The sequence below is a fragment of the Tachyglossus aculeatus genome, chromosome 22, assembly GCF_015852505.1.
Source record: "Tachyglossus aculeatus isolate mTacAcu1 chromosome 22, mTacAcu1.pri, whole genome shotgun sequence".
In the NCBI taxonomy this organism is placed as follows: domain Eukaryota; kingdom Metazoa; phylum Chordata; class Mammalia; order Monotremata; family Tachyglossidae; genus Tachyglossus; species Tachyglossus aculeatus.
The window spans coordinates 6682269-6702547 of record NC_052087.1 but is presented as its reverse complement, the minus strand read 5'-3'; the positions used below and the strand labels follow the sequence as shown (position 1 = coordinate 6702547).

At 44.7% G+C, this 20279-nt stretch overlaps 1 protein-coding gene across 1 annotated transcript in view; it reads right to left on the bottom strand.

The window, feature by feature from the left end:
* The window catches only part of ELP4 (elongator acetyltransferase complex subunit 4), a 262363-nt gene that overhangs the window by 153451 nt on the left and 88633 nt on the right, over positions 1–20279 (bottom strand). The window contains exon 5 of the mRNA XM_038764775.1: positions 8786–8925. Within this exon, the coding sequence (XP_038620703.1) occupies positions 8786–8925 (140 nt within the window). The remainder of the gene's footprint in view (positions 1–8785; positions 8926–20279) is intronic.

The window sequence follows — 20279 nt, the reverse complement described above, 5'->3', positions numbered from 1 at the left end:
GACAATACATTCTCACTTTAAAAACACAGAAACTATTTCAGGAGAGTAAAAGTATCAGTTAATGCACTACAGTAGTAATTTAGTAAATGGCATGATAATAATAAATAATAATCATAACAATAGTAATGGTATTCGTCAAGCGCTTACTATGTGCCTTTAGACTGTGAGCCCACTGTTGGGTAGGGACTGTCTCTATATGATTCCAAGCGCTTCCCAAGCGCTTAGTACAGTGCTCTGCACACAGTAAGCGCTCAATAAATACGATTGCTGATGATGATGATGTGCCAGGAACCGTACTAAGCGCTGGGGTGGCTACAAGAGAATCAGGTTGAACACAGTCTCGATCCCATTTGGGGCTCATAAAATTAATCCCCAGCTTACAGAGGTGGTAACTGAGGCGGAGAAGTTAAATAATAATAATGATGGCATTTGTTAAGCGCTTACTATGTGCAAAGCACTGTTCTAAGTGCTGGGGAGGGATACAAGGTGATCAGGTTGTCCCGCATGGGGCTCACAGTTATCATCCCCATTTTACAGATGAGGTAACTGAGGCTCCGGGAAGTTAAGTGACTTGCCCAAGGTCACACAGAGGACAAGTGGTGGAGCTGGGGTTGAAATCCAGGTCCTTATAACTTCCAGGCCTGTGTTCTATCTACTAGGCCACGCTGTGCCTCTAGATGCGGCATTCAGACCTGTATTCCAGGAATAAGAGTATCAAAGAAAAAAAATAAACCTTGGCTGCTCTTACATATTGTTTCCAGAGATAGATGACTTTATAAATAACCTCCCGAGCGACATGAGAACACTGAGGTACAGGGATCTGTGTCTAATTCCCACTTGTATACACTTTCCGAATGCTTAGTACGGCACTCTGCACGTAGCAAGCATTTAATAAATGACTACTACTACTATTATATTTCTCTTCAAACAAATCTTAAGATGCCCGTCACTATTCTCAGAGATGCTAAGTTTGGACATTAAAAGACTGGGAACAACCACCCCAGAAGTCTTTACAAGTTTATACTGGTTTTGAGATGTTAGAAAATAAAAAAAGTTTCTATGATTTTTTTAATACCATTTTCATAATTCTGACTGTGTGACATAAGCATTAGCAGTATATAGGCTTTGGTCCTGTTCAAATGCTCAATGTTGTTTGCTGTGAAAATCAAACTTTAAAATTCTGCCTCGTTCCCTAAAGGTGTACAGATTGCTTTATTTACCCTGTAGTTCGAAATTGACAGCCTTGATGAACGAAAAACTGACCTTTGATCATTAGACTACTGATACTGGCAGGAGGAAACATGGCAGTCTTTTTGCTTGTTTACTTTCTGAAGAGCATCTAATGAAAAATACTGAGGACATTTGCTAATGTCTTATGTTACATTAATGAATAACAATACTTAGAACTCTTTCATAATTTCATGAAAAAAACACACAGAATGCTTGTTAGGGCTTAAAAATACATCACCAATTTCCATTCCTGGGAATGAGAATAATTTTGGAGCCAAAGTTAATGAAGGAACTTTCTCTGCTTTAAATTTTTGAGAAGAAAAGTGTACCTTGGTTAAAACATTTCAACTTAGTCAAAGATTAAAGCAGTTTGGTCCTGGTGAATTTCTCATTAAGACAAAACTGCTCTTTCTTCTTGCAGAGTATGAACTAGGTCTGTAATTTTGCCAAGACCAGACTCTACACAGCATTATAAAAAAAAATGTGTCAATGAGGACAGGTGAGAAGGATGGAGAGGTGATAGGAGAGAGAAGGTGGTCCTTCTGGTGAACAGGCTAATTGCTAAACAATTTTAAGGTGATTCTAGGAAAGATATTTGTGAAAACTGTATGTGTGTGCTCTGGTTTTCTTCCTGTTTCTCCCTTTTTCTGTGAAAGCCTCTCTGATATTTGACCTGAGTTGGCTCTTCATTTTTTCTGAATGGCCCTCTTCTTGGCTCCTACTTTGCTGAGCACGGAGGGCCTTTCCCCTTATTATGGGAAATCTCTTCTTCCCTTATCCATATTTGGCATGGAGCAGGGGTACTAACTTCTCATTTTGAGAGTGAAGGTGAAGTTTGGGGCACAGCGTAATGGGGCAGAGTACTGAAGTGGGGGAGCTTTGGGGAGGTGGAATGTGTCGGACAGCTTTGAGGGTGTAGGGGACGAAAATCTGTTGTTTTCCTCTTGATTCAAAGTGCTACCACATTAAACCGAGCACTTACCCTATCCTGCCTTGATTACTGTTTCAGCCTCCTTGCTGACCTCCCTGCCACCTGCCTCTCCCCACTCCAGTCCATACTCCACTCTGCTGCCAGTATCATTTTTCTACAAAAATGTTCAGCCCACTCCTCAAGGACCTCCAATGGTTGCCCACTCAGTTCTGCAAAGAGAAACCCCTTACCATCGGCTTTGAAGCATTCAATCACCTAGCCCTCTCCAACCTCACCTTGTTATTCTCCTACTACAATCCAGTTTTCACACTTCACCCCAGTGCTTAGAACAGTACTTTGCACACAGTAAGCACTTAATAAATGCCATTATTATTATTATTATTAATGCCAACCTTCTCACCACACCTCCATCTCATCTATCTCACCACAGACCTCTCACCTACGTCCTGCCTCTGACCTGGAGCATCCTCCCTTTTTGTATCCAACAGACAATTACTCTCTCAAACTTCAAAGCTTTACTGAAGGCATATCTCCTCCAAGAGGCCTTCCGTGACTCATTTCCTCTTTTCCCACTCTCTCTGCACTGCTCTGACTTGCTCCCTTATTGACCACCCTTTTCCCCAATCCCACAATATTTCATTCATTCATTTATTCAATTGTATTTACTGAGTGCTTACTGTGTGCCGAGCACTGTACTAAGCGCTTGGGAAGTACAAGTTGGCGACAAACAGAGACAGTCCCTACCCAACAATGGGCTCACAGTCTAGAAGGGGGAGACAGACAACATGTGGACAGGTGTCAAGTCTTCAGAACAAATAGAATTACAGCTAGATGCACCACATTAACAAAATAAATAGAATAGTAAATACGTACAAGTCAAATAAATAGAGTAATAAATCTGTACAAACATATATACAGGTGCTGTGGGGAGGGGAAGGAGGGAGGGCAGGGGGGATGGGGAGGAGGAGAGGAAAAAGGGGGCTCAGTCTGGGAAGGCCTCTTGGAGGAGGTGAGTTCTCAGTAGGGCTTTGATCTCTGTCCTCTTTAGACTGTAAGTTCGCTGTGGGTAGAGAATGTGTCTGTTATATTGTTATACAGCACTCTGCACACAGTAAGTACTCAATAAATACGATTGATTGAAAAGAGGAAGAATAGGAGAAAAAGACGGGGAAAGAAAAAACAAGCGGAAGGAAGGAGATAAGAGAAGAAAGAGGGAATTGAGGGAGGAGGAGAAAAAGGAAAGTAAAGATAATACCCATTCCTGTCATGACGTTCCCTACTCCTGCCTGGCAGCTAGTCCCAAAGTTCAAAGAGGGGAAGCCACCTTTTTGCCCGATCCCCACCCAATCCACCCAGGCTGTGGGAATTAACTGGGGATAGAAAGGGATTCAGAAACCTTGAGCTTCTGCAGCCGCCTGGACGCCATGGAACCACCTACTTGTTGAGCTGCTTTCCGGCCATGACCGCCGGCAGCAGCCGGTAAAAAATCTGGCTCCAGTTCTGCTCATCTACTAGCTGGCATCCTCTCACCAGAAAGCTATGCAGCGACCGCGTGGCCCTGTGGGCAGGTCCAGCTTCAAACCTTGGCCTGTTCCCCCATTTCATATAACGCCTTTAAGTTATGCAATCAATCAATCGTATTTATTGAGCGCTTCCTGTGTGCAGAGCACTGTATTAAGCACTTGGGAAGTACAAGTTGGCAACATATAGAGACGGTCCCTACCCAACAGTGGGCTCATAGTCTAGAAGGGGGAGACAGAGAACAAAACCAAACATACTAACAAAATAAAATAAATAGGATAGATATGTACAAGTAAAATAAATAGAGTAATAAATATGTACAAACATATATACATATATACAGGTGCTGTGGGGAAGGGAAGGAGGTAAGATGAGGGGGATGGAGAGGGGGGCGAGGGGGAGAGGATGGAAGGGGCTCAGTCTGGGCAGTACGCAGAGGCAATGTAATGCAAAGAGATCTTATAAAACATTTTGTGGAAGGGCTTTCTCTGCCACTGCCAGTGCCCTGGGGCACCACCTCTATAGCCACATCCTAATTAAACACCTCACGTAACTCAGCTCTGAGACTTGGACACATTCTCCACTAGTAGATCACGTTCTTTCCGCCGCCATCTATGCGAAGGGCAGCGGCACCCAACATTTTCGACGAGCCGTGGAGCTGCCGTCTTTGGGAGAGGCAACTCTGCCGCCTCCACCAAGTGGCACCGTAAAGTGATGGCTTACCTCGCTTACTGCCTGAGGCTTCCCTTGTCCTTGGGGCACACACCCCTGCATCGGCTATGGAGCTCCAAATCCTGTCCCATTCCTGCTGACTCCCCCAGGGTACCCGGCCATATTGATGATGATGGCACTTATTAGGCGCTTACTATGTGCAGTGCACTGTTCTAAGCACTGGGGAGGTTACAAGGTGATCAGGTTGACCCATGGGGGGGCTCACAGTCTTAATCCTCATTTTACAGATGAGGTAACTGAGGCACAGAGAAGTTAAGTGACTTGCCCCAAAATCACACAGCTGACAACTGGCGGAGCTGGGATTTGAACCCATGACCTCTGACCTCCAAAGCCCGGGCTCTTTCCACTGAGCCACGCTGCTTCTCATTGGCTAAGGTAGATGAGCAGCTCCTCACAGGGCTTAAAAGCCGGGGAGAAACTTCTTGTGTTCTGTTCAGGTTTTTGTGAGGAACTGAAAAGCGGTGGCGGCACCCTCCTCCTCCTCCTTCTACAGGCATGGGGCAAAAGATGGAACTATTATCTTGGCTCTTCCTTTGGTGATTTCCAAAGGACAGGGCACCCTGGCTTTGGCTGCCCCATACCCTGTCAACCTTCTCACTGTACCTCGAGCTTGCTTATCTCGCCACCAAACCCTCACCCATGTCCTCCCTCTGGCCTGGAAAGCCCTCCCTCCTCATACCCAACGATTACGCTCCCCCACTTCAAAGCCTATTGAAGACACAGCTCCTTCAAGAGGCCCTTCCTGTCTAAGACCTCTTTTCCTTTTCTTCAACTCCCTTCTGCGTCGCCCTGACTTGCTCCCTTTATTAATTCCCCCTCCCAACCCCACAGTACTTTTGCACACATCTGTAATTTATTTATATTAACGTCTTCTCCCCATCTAGACCGTAAGCTCACTGTGGCAGCAGGAAATGTGCCTGCTATATTGTCCTCTACCAAGAGCTTAGTAAGCGCTCAATAAATACAATTTACTGACTGACTCTCAAACTCACAGCAATGTGAATCTTGTCCCGTTATCACCTCTCTCACACTCCCTACTATAAGAGGAGATGTGCCTTACTCCAGGGCCTGCGGGATGTCAGGGATCGAAAGGAAAAAGTGTTACCAGTGGTCGAGGGGGGCACTGGGCGTACAGCACGCAGCTGCAGCATAATGGCAGCAAAATACCTACAATGAGCCTGCATCAGTCCAGGGAAGAGAAGCAGCTTGGCTCAGTGGAAAGATCACGGGCTTTGGAGTCAGAGGTCATGGGTTCGAATCCCGGCTCTGCCACATGTCTGCTGTGTGACCTTGGGCAAGCCACTTGACTTCTCTGAGCCTCAGTTACCTCATCTGTAAAAAGGGGATTAAGACTGGGAGCCTCACGTGGGACAGCCTGATCACCTTGTATCCCCCCCAGCGCTTAGAACAGTGCTTTGCACATAGTAAGTGCTTAACAAATGCCATCATTATTATTATCTGGTCATCTCTGGAACTGCTCAAGGAGTGAGTTCCTGTTTACTACAATCAAAATAAAGAACTCTCTGGAAAAGTGTTTCTGCATACCCTCAAAGAGGGGAGAAATTTCCTTGAAAGGGTTCCCGCATTCAGTCATCAAAGGAATGGAGGAAATTGTTCATCCTGAAGGATTCTCTGATAATAACAATAATAATGACGACATTTGTTCAGCACTTCCTATGTGCGAAGCACTGTTCTAAGCGCTGGGGGGACACAAGGTGATCAGGTTTTCCCGTGTGGGGCTCACAGCCTTAACCCCTATTTGACAGATGAGGGAACTGAGGCTCAGAGAAGTTAAGTGACTTGCCCAAGGTCACACAGCAGACACGTGGCGGAGCCGGGATTAGGACCCACGACCTCTGACTCCCAAACCCGGGCTCTTTCCACTGAGCCACGCTGCTTCTCCTAATTTCTCCTGATTTGATGGACTGGGAACGAAAGGAAGGAATCTGTGATGCATTGGGTCTTTGGATTTCTTTGGCTCTAAAAGGTACAAGACTCTGCTGCCAAGGAGCGTGTCCACCAGATTTTGCTGGGACGGTGCACCCTGGCATATGGGGCCAGTGGGTTGCTTTAATAAAGAGGATCTGTCAGAAGCCATGATTACTCTATTTATTTATTCATTTATTTATTTTACTTGTACATTTCTATCCTACTTATTTTATTTTGTTGGTATGTTTGGTTCTGTTCTCTGTCTCCCCCTTTTAGACTGTGAGCCCACTGTTGGGTAGGGACTGTCTCTATGTGATGCCAATTTGTACTTCCCAAGCGCTTAGTACAGTGCTCTGCGCATAGTAAGCGCTCAATAAATACGATTGATTGATTGATTGATTGATTGGGTATGTGGTCTTTTGGTAATGGTTAGACTGTGAGCCCACTGTTGGGTAGGGACCGTCTCTATATGTTGCCAATTTGTACTTCCCAAGCGCTTAGTACAGTGCTCTGCACACAGTAAGCGCTCAATAAATACGATTGATGATGATGGTTACCTAGCGGGAGAGTCTTGTTACCCGATTGGGACGGTGGAAACCCAGAAAGCGGAAGCTCACGAGCAGCCTCTCTAATCGCCAAGAGCTGAGAAGAACCCTTCGATAAAGGCAGACACCCAATGTGTGAGGAATACTCAGTTTATAATAACAATAATAATAATAATAACGATGATGATGGCATTTGTTAAGCGCTTACTATGTGCCAAGCACTGCTCTAATAATCAGACAGTCCCACATGGGTCTCACAGTCTTCATCCCCATTTTCCAGATGAGGGAACTGAGGCCCAGAGAGGTGAAGTGCCTTGCCCAAAGTCACACAGCTGACAAGTGGCGGAGCCGGGATTAGAACCCACGACCCCTGACTCCCAAGCCCGGGCTCTTTCCACTGAGCGACGCTGCTTCTCAGTTTACGTAACTTGTAATCAATCAATCAATCAATCAATCGTATTTATTGAGCGCTTACTATGTGCAGAGCACTGTACCAAGCGCTTGGGAAGTACAAATTGGCAATTGTAATTAGTAGTTCCTGCAAAAACTAAAATAACCAAGGGGCCTACCCAGACACAAGACATGGTCTGCAGAGAGAATGGACGACCCCAAACGCTGCCAAGAGATGGCAATCCCAGAGGGAATTTTGTTGGGCACCCTCATCATCATCAATCGTATTTATTGAGCGCTTACGATGTGCAGAGCACTGTACTAAGCGCTTGGGAAGTACCAGGTTGAGTAGAGCAGGGAGGGACCCGCTAGACTGTAAATTCATTGAGGGCAGGGGCCAGGTCTATCAACTCTATTATTCTGTACTCTCCCAAGCACTTCATACAGTGCTTGGCACACAGTGAGCGCACAAGAAATACGATTGATTCATTGACCCTCTCTCCCTTCCTTACACGAATACTGTGAGGAAAAATGATATTGTAGAAGCACTTTGGAAAAAGAAGAGGCAACACAAATTCAAGGCATTATTAGTATTACTATTATTACTATCCAAACGAGTGAGGGGAAGGGAAATCAATCTTGTCATTGATTTTAGCCCAGGATCAAATGCACCCTTGTGGTTTTTGCTGCCATATTTAAATAAATCTCAGGTAAAAGAATGTGAATTCCTCAACCCTTTAGTGTCACGATAGCTGGGTTATTTTAAAATTGAACTTAAAAGTTGCCAAAAAATAATGAAAAACAAAAATACAAACGCTGATTTTGATTTTCTGTCATACTATTACTTGTGTTATTATTCACCTGTATATATGTATGAACATATTTATTACTCTATTTATTTATTTATTTATTTGTTTTACTTGTACATATCTATTCTATTTATTTTATTTTGTTAATATGTTTGGTTTTGTTCTCCATCTCCCCCTTCTAGACTGTGAGCCCACTGTTGGGTAGGGACTGTCTCTATATGTTGCCAACTTGTACTTCCCAAGCGCTTAGCACAGTGCTCTGCACACAGTAAGCGCTCAATAAACACGATTGATGATGATGATGATGACTGTCTCTATATGTTGCCAACTTGTACTTCCCAAGCGCTTAGCACAGTGCTCTGCACACAGTAAGCGCTCAATAAATATGATTGATGATGATGATGATGACTGTCTCTATATGTTGCCAACTTGTACTTCCCAAGCACTTAGCACAGTGCTCTGCACACAGTAAGCGCTCAATAAATACGATTGATTGATTGATTGATGGCTTGGTAGGGGTGAAAATTAAGTATTTTTAAGAAAACAGATTCTTATTTCATCTGGCTATTTTAATATGGAGCATAAATCCGGTCAATTTTCAATTTTAAACAGCACTGGTTAAAGACATTTCCAGGAGAAAGGTAAAGTATCTATTCATCCACCTTAGAAAACACAGTTAAGAACTGCATAGAACTTACCCTGGTTCCACTGTAGAATGTGAAGCTATTTCTTCTGGAAGGAAAAATCTGTGCCACTTTATGGACTGGATTATCTCCTGGGACATTCTTTTTGACACGTCATAGTAGTGACCAAATCTGGAAGATGATGCCGGACTAGCCTGTTAAGACAATCAATGTTAATCATTTTATTATTGCTTTTACAACCACAACTTCAATCAATCAATAGCATTTACTGAGCAACTGTTATATGCAGAGCACTATACTAAGCACTTGTGAGAATGCAACAGATCAATCAATCGTATTTATTGAGCGCTTACTGTGTGCAGAGCACTGTACTAAGCGCTTGAGCTCTGTAGGAGATATGATTTCTGCCCTCAAAGAGTACAGCATGTTGTGGGGGGGATGGTCACAAACTAATTATATGTACGATGAAGCAATAGAATACAAGTGCTACAGAATGCAGAAGAGAAGGGTGAATGAATACCCAAGTGTTTAGATGTCAAGGAGGTGCTTAAGTGGCACCAGGAAGGAACGTAGGAGATGAGAGATGAATCAGGGAAGACTTCCTGGAGAAGATATGACTTCAAAAGGGCTTTGAAGACGAGGGTTGCAGTGGTCTGTAGAATGAGAAAAGGGAAGACAGTCCCATCATCATCATCATCAATCATATTTATTGAGCGCTTACTGTGTGCAGAGCACTGTACTAAGCGCTTGGGAAGTACAAATTGGCAACATATAGAGACAGTCCCTACCCAACAGTGGGCTCACAGTCTAAAAGGGGGAGACAGAACAAAACCAAACATACTAACAAACTAAAATAAATAGAATAGATATGTACAAGTAAAATAAATAAATGGAGTAATAAATATGTACAAACATATATACATATATACAGGTGCTGTGGGGAAGGGAAGGAGGTAAGATGGGGGGATGGAGAGGGGGACGAGGGGGAGAGGAAGGAAGGGGCTCAGTCAGAGAAGGCCTCCTGGAGGAGGTGAGCTCTAAGTAGGGCCTTGAAGGGAGGAAGAGAGCTAGCTTGGCGGATGGGCAGAGGGAGGGCATTCCAGGCCCGGGGGATGACGTGGGCCGGGGGTCGACGGCGGGACAGGCGAGAACGAGGTACGGAGAGGAGATTAGCGGCGGAGGAGCAGAAGGTGCAGGGTGGGCTGTAGAAGGAGAGAAGGGAGGTGAGGTAGGAGGAGGCGAGGGGATGGACAGCCTTGAAGCCCAGGGTGAGGAGTTTCTGCCTGACGCGCAGATTGATTGGTAGCCACTGGAGATATTTGAGGAGGGGAGTAATATGCTCAGAGCGTTTCTGGACAAAGATAATCCGGGCAGCAGCATGAAGTATGGATTGAAGTGGGGAGAGACACGAGGATGGGAGATCAAGAGAGAAGGCTGATGCAGTAGTCCAGACGGCATAGGATGAGAGCTTGAACGAGCAGGGTAGCGGTGTGGATGGAGAGGAAAGGGCGGATCTTGGCAATGTTGCGGAGCTGAGACCGGCAGGTTTTGGTGACGGCTTGGATGTGAGGGGTGAATGAGAGAGCGGAGTCGAGGATGACACCAAGGTTGCGGGCTTGTGAGACGGGAAGGATGGTAGTGCCGTCAACAGAGATGGGAAAGTCAGGGAGAGGGCAGGGTTTGGGAGGGAAGACAAGGAGTTCAGTCTTTGACATGTTGAGCTTTAGGTGGCGGGCGGACATCCAGATGGAGATGTCCTGAAGGCAGGAGGAGATGCGAGCCTGGAGGGAGGGGGAGAGAGCAGGGGCAGAGATGTAGATCTGGGTGTCATCAGCGTAGAGATGATAGTTGAACCCGTGGGAGCGAATGAGGTCACCAAGGGAGTGCGTGTAGATCGAGAACAGAAGGGGACCAAGCACTGAACCTTGGGGAATCCCCACAGTAAGAGGATGGGAGGGGGAGGAGGAGCCTGCAAAAGAGACTGAGAATGAACGACCGGAGAGATAAGAGGAGAACCAGGAGAGAGATGGAGTCCCAGGCAGAAGGGAGTGTGTGGGCAAGAGGATGCTGGCAGGAGAGATGAAAACTGAGCACAGTGAGTAGGTCTGCTTCAGTGGAATGAAGCATGCACCCTGGGGCATAATGGGAGAAGAGAGAAGAAAAAGTCAGGGAGACAGACAGGGCTGCTTGTGGGCCTTAATTCTGATGGCCAGTTTTCTGACAGATGTGGCTGGGCAACTACACCAAGGTTTCTGAGGAGTGGAGATGTGTGCAGACTGTTTTAGAAAGATGATCTAGCCAGCAGAGTGAAGTATGGACTGCAGAGGGGAGAGACTGGATCCGAACACACCCCTTGACTAAACACACAAATCCAGTGTTTATAGAGCCAATATGATTTAACATCAGTTAGCCACCATGTTTAGAAGACAAAAAGGTCATGCTTGACCATTTCACCTCAGTACTACTGCAAAGTATACCAACTGCTTGATTCCCTAGAATCTAACTGTAGGTTACGTTACAGGCAGCAGAGACCGTACTTATGTTCTGAAGTGCTCTTGTCCCTTTTAGAAGCACGGAAAATGAAATCAATTTACTTAGCTCATCGACCGGAACAACCCTATCCTTCCAGCACAAACCCTTTCCCTCCGAGCCCCGTGAGGAAGATAGACAGTAGCAACTGTAAAGGAAATGGTATTTAACAAGTGACTACTGAGTGTAATCATCATCAATCGTATTTATTGAGCGCTTACTGTGTGCAGAGCACTGTACTAAGCGCTTGGGAAGTACAAGTTGGCAACATATAGAGACAGTCCCTACCCAACAGTGGGCTCACAGTCTAAATGTGTAATGCACCGCACTAAACCCTTGGGAAGTACAAGGATGTTGAGCCCTTTGGCCAACCTGCAAGTTAAAGGTAGGGGTGCAGGGGAAAAAATAATAATAATAATAATGACAGCATTTATTAAGCACTTACTATGTGCAAAGCACTGTTCTAAGCGCTGGGGAGGTTACAAGGTGATCAGGTTGTCCCATGGGGGGCTCACAGTCTTCATCCCCATTTTCCAGATGAGGGAACTGAGGCCCAGAGAAGTGAAGTGACTTGCCCAAAGTCACCCAGCCGACAATTGGCGGAGCCAGGATTTGAACCCATGACCTCTGACTCCAAAGCCCGGGCTCTTTCCACCGAGCCACGCTGCTTCTCCTTCCAGTACAAAAAAGACATCAAAAGGATGAAGGCATAAATTGCACTTTAAAAAGCAAAAGATTTCGAAGTGAAAATCTGAATAAAACTTGGATTGATCCAAACAAATGAAAAAAAACTCTGATTATACAGGGTCATCCTAGAGGATGTGACAATGCTACTGAAAAATGAACTGCACCAGACATGGCTAACACTTCTCTGTTGAAATGCTAATCTGAGAGACAGCAAGAGAGAGAGAACCTAGTAAGGACGGCATGGAACCTGGAAGACGTGGTGGGTGAGCTAAAAGGGCAGAATAAACAGCATGGGATTGCTGCTTGAGCCCCCAGCCATCAGAATAACCTGGCCAACTCATTCAGGCACACGGCTGGGTGTTGCTGACATCTGAACTAAGTTAGATCGGGAAGCAGTCTGGGCACTAAGTTGGGGAGAGGGTGCTTTATAATAAGCAATAAAACAGACCATTTGAAGTAGATTGGGTTACTGTCACAGACATGGAAGTTGTAAACGAGGTGTGTGACTCCTAAATCTGTCATTTCAATAGCACGCGGCTAGCAACTGGCAAATTATTACTGAATGTAACCATGTAAAAGCAGTTATCTATTATGTAATCAGAAATAAGGACTAAGGATCATGATTGAAACTCATACCAGAACTGATGGAAAATAAATATGAAGATGGTGTTCCCGGGGAATCACGATGTTCTGAGAATAAGGGGAAGATAGCAGGGAAGAATGATGAGAGATTTAAACTCTGGAGATCCACACATGCAAGAGATTAACACTGAACATAGACATTCGGGAACCTGTCCAGTACTTTTAACAATTTATGTGGGGAAAGTAGAAAAAGGTATTGATTTTACAGACTGAATAATGTCCTGAAGGATGAAGAGGGTCCGGGTAAAAGAATATGGGCGACTTCTCAGATATTTTATATGTGTTTGCAAAATGAAAGGTTCACCTCAGAGAACCTCACAGAACAAAATGAATAATAATAATAATAATAATGGCATTTATTAAGCACTTACTATGTGCAAAGCACTGTTCTAAGCGCTGGGGAGGTACAAGGTGTTCAGGTTGTCCCATGGGGGGCACACAGTCTTAATCCCCATTTTACAGATGAGGTAACTGAGGCACAGAGAAGTTAAGTGACTTCAAGTTAAGTAAATTCAACAGTAAATGTAGGTCAGGAGTCAGCAACCTTATCCTACAGTGTCCAACACGATGAAATCAGTTAATCAATCAGTAGTAGTTACTGAACTCTCTGTAAAGCCCTGTATTAAACACTTAGACTATAACTGAATTAGTAGACATAATCCCTGTCCTCAACGAGCCTACACTCTACAGAAGCAGTGGAAGGAGCCTACGCCTACAAGTCAGAGTTAGATTTGGGTTCTAATTCCAGCTCCACCACTTATCTGCTGTGTGACCTTGAGCAAGTCACTTAACTTCTCTGTGCCTCAGTCCCCTCATCTGCAAAATGGAGATTCAATACCTATTCACCCTCTCATTTGGACTGTGAACTCCACGTGGGACCTAATTATCTCGTATCAACCCCAGAGTTTAGAACATGCTTGACACATAGTAAGTACTTCACAAATAACACAATTACTATTATTATTATAATTATTACTAGAGAGGAAGACAGATACTATAGTAAATTACAGATAGGGAAAGCAACTAAATATAAGTAAATGTACATAAGGGGGAGTGGGAAAGGTGAGTACCTAATTGCTTACAAGATAAGGATTCAAGTGCATAAGTGAAACGGTAGGCAGGGTAAGAGGGAAGGGAGATGAGATTAGTCATAAAAGCTATCCTAAGAATAATGATGGCATTTATTAAGTGCTTACTATGTGGAAAGCACTTTTCTAAGTGCTAAGAAGATGTGATTTTAGTAGGGCTTTGAAGATGGGGAACACAATGGTCTGCCTTTAATACTATAGGCCACTCCATCCTGGAATAACATCTAATCTCATTTTTTCTTTCAGAGCTCTCTCTTTTTCTACTCCTACTTCTCTGGTCAATCCTCAGTCTCTTTCATTTGCTCTTTCTGCCTCCCACCTCCTTAATTATGGGTATTACTCTAAAATTGGTTTTGGCTCCCCTTCTCTCCTCAACGTATTATCACCCCTGGGAAAGTTCCTCCAATCCCATGACTTCCACTACCACCTCTACACGGGTGATTCCCCAATCTACTTTGCTAGCTCTGATCTGTAAATCAATCGATAAATACGATTGATTGACTGATTGATCTCTCTCCTTCTTTGCAATCCCAAGTTACCTCCTGCCTCCAGCTCATCTCTACTGCCCTGCGTGCACCTCAAACTTAATAGGTCCAAAACTGAACTCATCTTCCTTCCCAAATCCTCTCTTCCACCTAACTGCCCCATCACAGATTACGTCACCATCATCTCTATCTCTCAATCACATTATCCTTGACTCTTCCCTCTCTTACAACGCACATATTTAGTTTGTCACCAAATCCTGTCAGTTCTTCCTCCAAGTTTCCTCCTTCCAATTTCCCTGCCTCCCGTCTCTTCCCTTCCCAATTTACTCTTCCCTCTACTGCCCACACCACTTTCCTAATACATCATTCTGGGCGTGGCTCTTCACTTCTGAAAAACCTCCAATGGTTACCCATTCCTCTCAGCATTAAACAGAAACTCCTGACCTCCAGCAGTATGACAGTCAGTCAGTTCTCTCCCTGCTACTTATCCTTGCTCTTCTCCCACTACATCCCTACTCACCTGCTTCATTTCTTTCAACTTAACCTACTTGCAGGGCCCAATTCCCATCTCTCCGGCCACTGACCTTTTGCTCACAGGCTCCCGTCTGCCTGGAATTTTTCCCCCGCTTCACATGTGGCAAGCCACTGCTCTCTCCTTCTTGAAAGCCTTTCTGGAACTACATTCTCCAGGAGCCTTTTCTTCCCACACTACAACCCCCCAACTGCTACTTTAGCACTTCCACATCTCTTCACCTCTAAGTCCTCACCCCCAAAGAATCTGAGTACCCCAACCCACTCACACAGCAGTCAGGTACTTATCTTTATATGCTCTGGCTTCCTCCTATCTGTAATTTAATTTTGTTTCTACCTTTCGCTTTCTTCCTCTTTTCTGTAAATTCGTTAATATCAGTCTTCCCAGCTTGAATGTAAGCTCCTTGAGGATAGGAATTCATGTCTCCTACATCTACTGTACTCTCCCAAGTTCTTAGTACAGTGTTCCGGGCATACAGCAACCACACGGTAAACGCTCAATAAGTGTTATTTATTGATTGGTTCTTGTGCACAGGGCAACGGATGCTGTCTTCAGAGCACAGGCTACCTTATGGTAATAGCTATTACTGCCAGTGGAGGAGGGACGAGAGAGAAGGAAAGGGAAGGGAAAGAGGAGAGGGATGGGAGAGAAAGGAAGGAAAAGGAAGGGAAGGGGTGATGGGCCAGCACTGGCAGGTTTCTTCTTCCTCTTCCCTACCTTTCCTTCTTCTCATCTTCTCTCCCCCTAGAAATGCAAAAGGGCAGTGCTCCCCTGGCCGGGCACGGGAGACAATAGTGCACCCTCCTCTCCTCTCTCAACCTTCTCCTGTCCTCAGTTTGGAAGCCACAGCCAGTGAAAAGGTTGAGCTGTGCTGCTTGGGTACCGGAGCCAGGAAGGCCTTCCCAGGGCTGAATGGGGGTGTCTAAGATCTGCTCTCATTTGTGCCCTTGCTACTGCCTGCCTCTCCTCCTTCTGCCCTCTTTTTCTTGCCCCCCCCTTCCTCCTCCTCCTGCTTTGCCCCCTGCTCTAAGGATGTGCCAAGCTCACAAGAGCCTTCCGAATCCCACTCCCATTCCCCAGTCTGAGTGGGACAGGATGGGCGATCCTAGCGCTGTAGGCCCAACTCCGGTGGGGTGGGAGGGAAAACCTGGGAGGGAAGCCTTTTGGGTACATATTTATTACTCTATTTATTTATTTATTTATCCATCTATCTATCCATTTATTTATTTATTTATTTATTTATTTATTTATTTATTTATTTTACTTGTACATAGCTATTCTATTTATTTTATTTTGTTAGTATGTTTGGTTTTGTTCTCTGTCTCCCCCTTTTAGACTGTGAGCCCACTGTTGGGTAGGGACTGTCTCTATATGTTGCCAATTTGTACTTCCCAAGAGCTTAGTACAGTGCTCTGCACATAGTAAGCGCTCAATAAATACGATTGATGATGCCAGCACCAACTCAGTCCCCACTGCTGAGGCCCACAGGCCGGCTGCCTGTTCTTGACAGGAACTCACTCCCGTCTGTGGTGGCAAAGGGTTCAAAAGAGCCAAGTGGCCCTGGGCCATGTGCCGTAGCTTTTAAGTAGGTGGCCGCAGTGGAGCTGTGTGCAGTAGCAGCCCCGGGAGTTCAATCCATACAAAGCAGGTCCTGATTCACAAGAAAGGAAGCTTGCCCACCTGTACCTGAAATGTACAGGAGGATTGAAGATGGACCCCCAAAAAAGTTGGATGTGAGGATTGGGAGCTGGACAAATAACTACTGGACTGATCAAACAACTCTTCTGGTGGACTGGAAAGAATGTACTGTACCTGTATGTAAGATTCAAAAGAACTTTAGTCTGAATTGGGGATGTTAAAGGGTGACTGCTCCCCTTAGCCCAAAGTCCGGGAAGGCAGTTTTAAAATACCTCACCCTCCTGGTTCAAGAGGCACATTCAGTTTAGTGCTTGGCACATAGTAAGCGCTTAATCAATACCATCATTATTATTTCAAGAAGAGCCAGCTAGGTAGCCAACTTGACCTAGATATACCTGCCCATTCCAAGTTTTCCCATAATTGATTTTCAAAGGCTAGATGTAAAAATCGAAATCGTAGCAGTCACCCTTTAAGATCCCCAAATCAGACTGAAATTCTTTCGAATCTTACATACAGGTGCTGTAAATTCTTCCCAATCCACCAGAAGAGTGGTTTGATGAGTCCACTAGTTATCTGTCCAGCTCCCAATCCTCACATCCAACTTTTTTGGGGGTCCATCATCAATCCTCAAAGCTACATTTCAGGTACAGGTGGGCAAGCTTCCTTTCCTGTGAATCACGACCTGCTTTGAACGGATTAAATGGAATTAACTGTTTCTTGTCTTGGGCTACCACAGGAGGCAGAGCCCCGCTGCCGCAGAAGAGAGCTTGGGCCAGTGGGCAGCAGGCTGGGCTCCCTTGGGGCCTATATTTGTTTGTTGGGGGGACTTATGTACATATCCTATGGAGCCCATTCCCCAAGCACTAATTCTTGTAATTGCCCTCTTTTCCTAGAGAAGCAGCGTGGTCCAGTGGAAAGAGCCTAGGCCTGGGCCTCAGGGGACCTGGGTTCTAATCCCAGGTCTGTCATTTGCCTGTTGTGTGACCTTGGGCAAGTCACAACTTCTCAGTGCCTTAGTTTCCTCAACTGAAAAATGAGGATTTAATACCTGTTCTCCCTCCTATTTAGAATGTGAACTCATTGTGGGCCAGGGACTGCGGCCGACCTGATTAACATGTCACTACCCCAGCTCTTATAACAGTGCTTGGCACAAAGTAAGTGCTTAACAAATATTTTTATTAACAATCACTATTATAACTATGCTCATTAAGGGGTCGGGTACATATATACATAAATCCAGGACCATAGACTATAATCTCTTTGTGGGCAGGGATTATGCCTACCAACTCTGTTATACTATGCTTTCCCAAGCGTTTAATAGTGGTCTGTACACGATAATCACTCAACAAATACCATTGGGTGATTTTTTAATAGTATTTACCAGGTGCTTGCTATGTGCCAGGTACTGAACTAAGCACCGAGGAAGACACCAGTTAATCAGATAGGACACAGTCCTTGCCCTGCACAGGGCTTACCATCCTAATCATCATTTTCCAGATGAGGTAACTGAGGCCCAGAGGAGTTAAGTGAATTGCTCAAGGTCACACAGCAGAGAAGAGGCAGAGCTGGGATTAGAACGCACATCCTCTGACTGCCAGGCTTGTGTCTTTTCACTAGGCCAAGCTGCCTTTCTGAAATAGAAGGAAAAAAGGGCTTTAAATATTAGAGCCTGTAGATCAATGAGTACATAAGTGGTGAAGCAGTGTAGGAAGTGTTAGAACGGTGTGGAAGGATTTACCTTGGGGGATAATCTGGAGCCCCTTGCTCTGGACCAGGCAAGGTGAGTCAACAATATCAGGGTAAAACCCAAGTTGGTCCCTTTACCATCGGACTACCGTAGCCTGCAGCCTGAGAGAGAAGCTGAAGATAACTGTGGCAGCTGAACATTCGGAGAGTTGTAGCTCTTGACTGTGTCTACAGCTGTTTTCATGGGATTCTGTGACATAGCTTGAAACTTTGCTCCTCAAAGCACAGCAGCCTACTGTTCTTAGCAGATCTGTCTTAGTCCTTGATTCCTATGTTGTTCGGATTTGTTGTTATTTCATCTTTCCTTCTGTGTCCATTGCCAATCTACATTCTCCCCTCTCTTAGGCTGTGAGCCTCCTGAGGCGGGGGAACCATGACTAATTCTCATCCATGTATATTTTTTCCAGAGGTGGGTGGTGAATAGGTACCTCTAGTACCACTGTGTCAGAAGGGCTTTGAAGATAGGGAGAGCTGAGGTCAGGAGAATTTGGAGGGCGGGTGGGGCATTTCCAGGCAAGAGGAAGGGGATGAATAACAGGTAGAGGTGGGAGATTCATGAATGAGACAGTGAGAAGATGCACTTGAGAGAAAAAAGAGTGTGAGCTGAGGTGCAGTGGAAAAAGAGAGTGGATAAGTAAGAGGGAGGGAAATTTAAGGCTATTAGGAATTTCTGTTTGATGCAGAATAGGAAAGTATTGAAGGTTTCTGAGGTATGAAAAGACTTGTGCAGAATGGTGTTTTAGAAAGAAGATCCAGGCGGTAGAGTTAGAGAAGGGAGAAGTGAGCAAGGCATGGAGAAAAAACAGGGAGAATAATAATAATGATAGCATTTATTAAGCGCTTACTATGTGCAAAGCACTGTTCTAAGCGCTGGGGAGGTTACAAGGTGATCAGGTTGTCCCACTGGGGGCTCACAGTCTTAATGCCCATTTTACAGATGAGGGAACTGAGGCGCAGAGAAGTTAAGTGACTTGCCCGAAGTCACGTAGCTGACAGTTGGCAGAGCTGGGATTTGAACCCATGACCTCTGACTCCAAAGCCCGGGCTCTTTCCAGTGAGCCACGCTGCCTCTCCTAGGTGGATCCAGTAATCTAACTGGATATGGCAAGTCCCTGAACCACAGTAGCGGCTGTTTAGATAGAGAGGAAGAGGTGGATCTGGGAAATCTGTGGAGGAAAAAAAAAGACAGGACCTAGGGACAGAATGAATGTGAGTGTAGAAACAGAGAAAGGAGTCAAGGATAATGCTTCAGTTGAGGGTTTCGGAGATGAGGAAGACAGTGGTGCTGTCAACTGTGTTAGGAAAGTTAAGGGCGGGGAGAGGATTTAGGGAGAAAGAGGTGAAATTCAGTATTTGAAATGTTGAATTTCAGGTATTGGTGGGATAGCCACATGGAGATGTTCTGTAGACAAGAGGTTCTGTAGACAAGGGGCGGCATGAGACTAAAGAAGGGAAGGGAAGTGGGGGCTAGCATTGAATTGCTATAGTCTGGCAAAGGACCCCTGGGAGGTCATGATTAGTAGCCCATCCCTAACCAATCCGTGCACACAAATAAACTCCACTGTCCTCATTTAAAAACAAAAAACAAAAAAAAAACCCAACCAGAAACAAAAAACAAACACATGACCTACAGAAACTGGCAATCAATATGGTCATTCTAGAGTTGAAAACTCAGGGATTGAGATGTAAAGAAAATAATTTGAAGGAGTCATTTGACAACAAAAACACTCTATTGTGAAAATTGGTATGATGGATACACTAAATTAACTAAAATATACTTGGCTCACATTTTAGTTTTAGGATCAAAGATTTATATCTGTACAGGATATTCCAGTGCTGTTTAGTTGCAGAATTTAAGAAGGAAAGGCTCTGGAAATCTTACACTGAAACCACAGATCTAAACTAATTTTTATCAGTGAAAAAAAAAAATCAGTTGAAATGCTTTTAACTGCACTCGTTTTCTTATTCCACAAGTCGAGAGTAAAAATATTTAATTTGAAAGAAATTGTTAAGATCTCTAAGACTGGTGTCCTACCTTATTCATTACCAAGGGAAAAAAAAAAAATGATCCTGAGAAGAAACAGAGACATTCTAATATAGGCTATACGTTTTGTAAAAGTGGAGTGCAGTTATTTGGTCTGAGGGCTCTGAAAGCAATTTAACCAGGGTCTGTTCTTTGGCCTATAATCTATCCTTTATCC